Genomic DNA, 8,416 nt, shown 5'->3' with positions numbered 1-8,416 from the left:
CCTTGGGTATGTGCTGTGGTTTACTGTGATACTCTTATGGTTACTGTATTGAAAATGTTTTGCGTAGGATGTGTGCAGTGCCCAGTAGTGCAATTTTCTGTATGTTATATATATTTGTAAGTCCTGGTGTTTTTGTTATGTATTTGTCTGAATATTTTTTTTATTATACCTAAGGCACCTACTATGATAGGAATTGTTTCTGTTTTTAGATTCCACATTCGAGTTACCTCTATTTCCAGGTCTTTGTATTTTGAAAGTTTCTCCATTTCTTTTAGGGAAACGTTGTCATCTGCTGGTATTGATACATCAATTAGAATAAACAGACACGACAGAGCTGGGACCTATATACGCTGGAAGCTATGCCAACACTATGGAATAACAACAGAATATTATTATTATTATTATTATTATTATTATTATTATTATTATTATTATTATTATTATTATTATTATAATATTATTTTCATATACACACAACAGGTTACACTGTTGGAAAAGAAAAAATCCCAACATCGGGCTACACCAAGTAACCTTAGATGTCAAGGACCCTCCTGAATATCCTAGCTGTCCCTCATAACAGTTTTCTGGAACTGTACTAAACTGGGTTTTATGCCTATTTCCTCTATCCATCTGTTCAGATTCTTAGGGATACTTCCCAATGCACCTATAACTACTGGGATACATTTTACCCGCATTTTCCATAGTCTCTGTAATTCAATGTCTAGGTCTTGGTACTTTAATATTCTTTCTATGCGTCTCATATCGATTTTTTCGTCATTTGGGACTGTAAAGTCAATTATCTGACATTTTCTATTCTCTTTATCTACTACTACTAAATTAGGCCTTCTAGCTTCTATTACTCTGTCAGCCTGAATGTTTAAGCTCCACATCTTGTATTTCTTACTTTCTAGTACTTTACTAGGTTCATGTTCGTACCAATTATCAATATGCTCAAGCCCTACACTGGGAATCTACTTGGTTTTTGTCTATCTAGGCTTTTATCCAAATAGTCCTTAATGCTTGATCTTCTGCAGCTACTAACAAACTTTCTGTCTCCCTTTTCAGTTTTCCTTTCTGCAACCATAACCATATCTTACCACCACTATTTGCTGCAACTATCTTTGCCAGTCATATAATTTCTGTTCTTTTTTTCTGATTTTTAACTTCGTTTGTGTTTTTGGTTTCCCTGTCTTGTGGTAACTCTAGCAGCGTTTAATAAACTTTCTTCACTATTACCTACATAGGAATTTATATCTACTCTAGCTAACTCCACGCAGTCTTCTACTGATATTAACTCTCTTCCGCCTTCCTTTCTCGGTAAGTACACTGTTGCTACTCCTGCCCTTGGGTGGAGTCCTCCATTCATATTGAATTCCTTCCTAGTTCTGTCTAGCTTTGCTAATTCAGTTTTTGTTCAGTCTACTAAAGCTGCAGAGTATTTACAGCCTTCACTATCCTTGATTTCATTAGCTTCCTCACCCTTCTGATGTACTCCTTAATTTTCGTTTTCATTAATATTGTTAGTACTCTGTCAGATTCTAATACTCCTAAATACTTATAACTCTTTCTTCCTTTCAATGATTTTAAGGGCTGGTCATCTGGTAATTGGAAAGAAATGGAAAGTAGTAGATCTATCCTACTGATAACAGAATCTACTACTACTACTACTACTACTACTACTACTACTACTATTATTATTATTATTATTATTATTATTATTATTATTATATGAAAACTCACAGCTTATTTTGCTGGGTATGATGGAAAGTGTCAGCTGTCCACAGCCAGCAGAATAAGATGACACTCGTCAAGAACTCTTGCAGTTCCAAGCAATGCTGATTTTTGTAGGTGTTCTACATTCACGCTTGCACCGATCTTTTTCGGCCATGTTGGTTGTTGACTACTGATACTTCCAAGTGCACCAATTACTATTGATATCACGTCTACTCTCTTCGTCTACCACAACCTTTGTATTTCTCATTTAGTTATTTATTTTTTCTTCTTTTTTCACGTTGATCCTGTTGTCACCGAAGTATGCTATGTTCGTAATCATACATGTTCATTTTTTTTTTTGTTCACAACAACAATCTCCGGTTTCCTACGTCTAGTCAAGTGATCGCACTGGATCATTACATCCCACAGACTTTTGCAGTTCTCATTTTTGGTGACTCCTTCTGGGGTTTGTTCATACCAGATCTTTGCTCTTTGTAGGCCATGATTTCCATAGAACTCCAAATTGATCATTCTTGCCACATTGTCATGGCATCTTTTGTATTCGCGTTGTGCCAATTTCGGGCATTCGCTAACGAAGTGCCATACCGTTTCACCCTGTCTCATCACATATTCTGCATTTGTCGCTATCAGTAGAGTTGTCAATTCTGCACTTCATATAATTGGTCCTTAACGCTTGTTCCTGAGCTGCGCACATGAGTGCTTCTGTCTCTATCTTCAGGTCACTCCTCCTCATCCATAGCCACCAATTCTCTGTATCCGTCTTGGCGTTCACATCTCTTGCAAACTAACCGTACATGTTTTCCTTCCATGCCTTTTCTTTTTTTCTTGTTCATATCTTGTTTAAATGTTTCTTTAGTTACAGAATTTTCAGTTTTGATGACGCTGGCCTTCTTCGTGTGTTTCAATAGTGGCTCCATGGCATTTTCTATATACCACTGTAGGCTGTTTTCCTCTGCTTCAGTACAGTCCTGGCAACTGATCAAACCTTCCCCACCCTTTCTTCTGGACAAGTATAGTCTATTGGTGTTACTATTAAGGTGGAAGGCTCCGTGTGCTGTCAACATTTTTCTGGTCTTGGTATCCATTTTCATCTTTTCTCTCTTTTGCCATTTTATAATTCACGTTCCATACCGAAGTGATGCTATCAATCATGTATAAACAGCTTGGATTTTATTCCATCCAGTCAATTTTGAGCGCAGTACCAACCTCAGTCTTCGGAAATACTCCATTCTCAGTTGCACTTTCATTTCCTTTTCCATTATCTCGTTGCACTCCAGTACACCAAGTTATGTGTATCCTTCCGTTTCAATTTGCTTAATCAAGTCTCTATTTGGTAATTATATCCCTGACAGGGACTGTACTTAGCTTCTTTTTTGGTAGATTACTCTGCACTTCTTAAGTCCAAATTCCATTCTAATATCAGTATTAAAGCAGTGGATCGTATTCCCCAAGGAACTCGCTTGTGTCTCATCTTTGCCATACGGTTTCAAATCATCCATGTGGAGGAGGCGGTTGATTGTTTGGGATTTTTCCTTTAGTTGGTACCCCAGGTTCATTTTCCTGTGTGCTAAGGTCATGGGTATCCTGCAGAGAACGAAAAGCAACGGAGATAGGCTGTCACCCTGGAAAATCCCTCTTCTGATACCCAGAGTGCCCAAGCTTTTACCGTAAGATGTCAGTTCAGTTTTCCATACCACCATAACACCTTTGTTTCCAAAGGTGAATTATTCAAACCCCAAAGAATTCCTCTAAATATAAGGCTATGATGCTCCCCCACTACTTCTGCTCATGATCAGAGGTGCACATATCGTCAGTCACTAAGGGACATGTTCAACTGGCTTAGGTCAAACAACTGACAAGCAAATCTGTGGTACTGAGCAGAATATTCGCTGTTGTCCATCTTTTATACCAACACAAAACAATGTAAATGATAACACTTCCGATCAGTTAAGATCAAAAGCTATGAGAGCCACTGCCTGGTACTGCATCAAAACATTATTATTATTGTTGTTGGTGTTGTTGTTGCTGTTGTTGTCATAGTCATCGTCGTCGTTGTTGTTGCTATTCAGTAGTCTTATTTTTATCACGTGCTTTTACTGCACTACTGAGCGTAGCTCTGTGTCCCTTGGGTATGTGCTGTGGTTTGTTGTGAGACTCTTATTTTCATTAGATTGAAAGTGCTTTACGTAGGATGTGCGCGGTGCCTAGTAGTACTATTTTCTGCATGTGATATACATTTGTAAGTCCTGGTGTTTTGTTTATATATTTGTCTGAATGTTTTTATCATACCTAATGCACCTATTATAGGAATTGTTTATGTTTTTTAGGCTCCACATTCGAGTTACCTATATTTCCAGATCTTTTGATAGTTTCCCCGTTTCTTTAGAGACATATTGTCATCTGTTGGTATTCATACATCGATTAGATGGCATTTTCTTGGTTATCTCTGACAACTGTATCTGGTCTCTTAGCCTTCATTTCTGTATCTGTGTGTATTGGTTGCTATGTCATGGTTTCTATGTCATTTTCTGAGACCTTTCTGGGGAGTGCTTATACCATCTTTTTTCTGCTGTCATTCCATAGTGTTGCCATAGCTTCCAGTATATATAGGTCCCAACTCTGTCATATCTTTGAATATATTCCTTCTTAGCCAGAAGTGGGCAGCCAGAGACAATATAATTTATTGTTTCTTCTCCATCACCACATATTCTGCATTTCATTGTGTGTTTTTAATGATTTCTGGTGGGAAGTCTTTGATCTTGTGCTACAATTAAAAATCTTTCTATCTCTGCTTTGAGTCCTGAGCTTCTTAACCATTGTCAGAATTTTACTTTGTGTATTTTTTTTCTGTTTAGCTTAACATAATATTTTCCATGTAGGACCTATTCTTGCCATCGTTTTATCATGATACGTTGTTGCTCCAGTTTTAGTTTGGATTTCAGTTGTTTTACAGCTTTTGTTGCTTTTCTTTCTTTATAGTTGTCGGGTACTATGACTTCTTTTTTGTATTTTCAGCTTCCTTAAAAGCAGAAAACAGTTTTTTGTTTTCCTCGTGTTTTGTGGCTATTTGTACAAGCTTTCTTTGCTTCTGAATTAGGTATTTGCGTAATCCTATGGTGGTTATTTTATGAGAGTTTTCTAGCTGTATAAGGCCTCTACCACCTTCAAAACGTTGTATATGTAATCTTGCTATGTAAGATTTTGGGTGATGTAGCCTAAATCCTGTCATTATTATCTTGTTTTCCTGTCTAGTATGATTAGTTTTTTTAGAATCCAGTTAAGAATATTGTAGCTGTAACTTATAACTGGGACGGTTAGAGTGTTGATACCATCATCTTGTTTTTCGGATTGAGCTCTGTTTTCAGTATTAATCTAACTCGTTTATAGTATTTTTTCTTATCTTCTCTTTCATTTGTGTGTTGTATCGTATCCAGTTCATTGATTCCTAAGTATTTACATGTCTAATTCTCTTATTTCATTTGCTTTACCTAATGCGATAGTGCTACTCTTAACTAGTTTTTCTCTTTTCGGGGTTGCTTTGGTACACTTTGCTAAGGCAAATTTTATGTTTATTTCTTTGGTAAATCCATGCACTATCTTTAGTAGGGTTTCCAGTTGTTTGTCATTTACATCATACAGTTTTAGATCATCCATATACAAGAGATGGTTGATTATTTTGCCCCAACAGTTGTATCCGCATCCAGTTCTGTTTAGCATGCCAGATAAAGGTGTTAGTGCCAAGCAGAAAAGGAGTGGGAAGATTGTGTCTCCCTGGAATATTCCCCTTCTAATGGAGGATGGCTTTATCCGTTATCATATTGAATTGCAAAGTATATTATCTTACACTTTATTTTGTCCCCTATAATCATATCAAGTATGGTCAGTTTCATGGGGCAGTTCAATAAGACACGGTAATTCTCATTCTCTGTTACAGCTTCTGGTTCGTGTTCATACAACTTCCTTTTATTTTGAAGCGACGCACTCGGCTAACATCTCAGTGTACTCTTTTGACTACAGAAATACTGTAAAGCAACATATAATTACCTAAAGCACATGAATATATATTTCATAAAGTTATCTAAAATTACACTATATAAAAATTACAATGTTGCAAATGAATTTCATTTGCCTATGGTACATTAACGGTGAGCTAGATGTAGTGGAGGTGAAGGTGTTATGGTAGAGGTAGTACTAGAGCTAGTTGATTAATGGTGCTCTACTAGTCTTTGCTTCCCACGTGTAGACGCTTAAATTGCCCGAGGAAGAACTGAGCCAACAACATGGGGCGGAAGTACAAAAGGATCATTACCTACAGCGGAGCTGCGAGAAATTGAACTGGAAGTTGAGTCGTGTTTCAGTTGATTTCCTTGCTCGTATTTCTTCCAGATAATGAATTCCGTTCAAGTTCTAAAGTGTTGATAATATTGCTAAATAAAAGTTTCTGTTGACAAGTCAACATATAAGATGACATTTTGACAGAAAGTTTGGGTTTCTGGTCTTCATTACCAACTTTAAAAATCGCTAGTTCAGCCAAGTATGGTATTAAAAAGTAATCATTTTCCAGACATACTCGAGCTGAACAAACATTCGCCACATGAATTCAAGGTTTTGGTTCTTGGAGGTTGATTATGTGTATTGGTGACTCCCTTTCGATTGTGTTTTTTGTCAATTCCCCATCATCATGCCATCTGTCATGATACAAATAGTTGCGGGGTGTGTATGGCTCTCTTAGAATGATTATCACAATATTTTTAACGGGGCTAAAATGTTAGCTTCCCATTATGATTTGAGGTTATATTATTGAGTGAGCTTAATTCTAAAAGATGAATTTACTATTTTGCTGGGTGTACAGTACTTATCTAACACACTCAGAATTGACGGCCCTACAATATTTATACTCAAAGAGAACAGCAGAAGTCAACTCTGAAAGTTAACTTAGATGTCTGATTTATACGATATCCATCTTAACATATACATAATACAAACACACGTAAATTCCCTCCCCCACACAATTCACACACTGTCGCACACTAAATTATCCTCACACGTGTTTTGAATTTTTTTTTTTTTTTCGCATTTTCCCTCAGCTTATAGAATATTCATATTTTAAAACTTTTCCTGCTTTTTTTCCTTTTCAGAGCTCAATTACCATACTGAAAAGCATTTACGCAGTTCAAATGATGCCAATTTAATTGTGGAGAATCGACCAGAATCTCTGAATAACAACCGTTGTTTCGGAAGACTAGACTGTAGAAATGAGACTTCTGCCAACAGTTGTAGAGATAAACCACGCAAAAAGAGGTCAAGAGCTGCTTTTTCACACGCTCAGGTATTCGAACTGGAAAGCCGGTTCCGAAGACAACGCTATCTTTCCGGCCCGGAAAGAGCGGATTTAGCACAGATATTAAAACTAACTGAAACACAGGTAAAAATATGGTTTCAAAATCGAAGATACAAAACAAAGCGGCGTCAACTACAGCAAGAACAGGCTTTAGCTGCTTCCGCCAAAAAAGGGACTGTGAAACTCCTTGTTAAAGATGGTAAAAGATTGTATAACCCTGAAGAAATGAGCCGGCCGTTTTTCTACCCTTCAGTACCAATTCCCGGCTTAAGCTTTTTCTACTACCTCCCTGAGGAATCAATGATTTATTGATTTAAACAGAAATAAAGTTCAAAAGGATTGAACCTAACGTCTAGATATACTTCTAACTGTCTGTCATTACTTACACTCACACACACACACATACTTTCGTACGTACACACACGTGCATTCTCTGATATATATTAATGTGAAATTCACATACTCTTGAAATCACTTTGGCCATCTTCATCTGATGACTATTCCGATTTTCTTACTGGAAGGAAGAACATAATTATACATTCATTTTACTATATTACTTTTGTGTAATCTCTTCGATATTTGAACAAACCAAATATAATAATCACCATCATCACTACTACTACTACTACTACTACTACTACTACTACTACTAATAATAATAATAATAATAATAATAATAATAATAATAATAATAATAATAATAATAATAATAATAATAACAATAATAATAATAATAATAATAATGGCTTTTGATCTTAACTGATTTGAAGTGTTATCGTGTACATTGTTTTGTCTTGGTATAAAAGATGGTCCACAGCAAATATTCTACTCAAAATCACAGACTTGCTTGTCAATTGTTTGACCTTAGCCAGTTGAGCATGTTCCTTAGTGGCTGACGATATGTGCATCTCTGATTGCAGAAGTGGTGTGGAGAGCATCATAGTGTTGAGAGGAATTCTTTGGGGCTTGACTAATTCACCTCTGGAAACATAGGTGTTTTGTTCATCATCCTTAAACAAACCTTATTCCGCAACTTTTGAGCAGGATGGGCTACTCAACGCGAAGAAAATTGTAACTGGGCCTCACCTGCAAGGTCATGCGCTGTTTATCTTGATATAAGATCACCATGTCGCACACATATGGTTGTGATGTATGTGCCTGGTGTACCCTAATCAGATGGTTAGTCATGATGGGTATATTGGGCTTCGTATATTTATACCCCAGTGTCACTTTGAGTGCATGCGTTGCTCTCTCACTCAATAATAATAATAATAATAATAATAATAATAATAATAATAATAATAATAATGATGATGATGATGATGATGAGGATGATGATGA

At 36.5% G+C, this 8,416-nt stretch overlaps 1 protein-coding gene across 1 annotated transcript in view; it reads left to right on the top strand.

Moving 5' to 3' along the window:
- The window catches only part of LOC106874400 (histone H3.v1), a 66,489-nt gene extending 58,826 nt beyond the window's left edge, over positions 1-7,663 (top strand). Inside the window, exon 4 of the mRNA XM_052974254.1 lies at positions 6,873-7,663. Coding sequence (XP_052830214.1) covers positions 6,873-7,387 — 515 coding nt within the window. The 3' untranslated portion in view covers positions 7,388-7,663. The remainder of the gene's footprint in view (positions 1-6,872) is intronic.
- Positions 7,664-8,416: the final 753 nt, after the last annotated feature.

Source organism: Octopus bimaculoides, chromosome 18, assembly GCF_001194135.2.
Source record: "Octopus bimaculoides isolate UCB-OBI-ISO-001 chromosome 18, ASM119413v2, whole genome shotgun sequence".
Lineage (NCBI taxonomy): Eukaryota > Metazoa > Mollusca > Cephalopoda > Octopoda > Octopodidae > Octopus > Octopus bimaculoides.
This window is presented reverse-complemented; position numbering and strand designations above follow the sequence as displayed.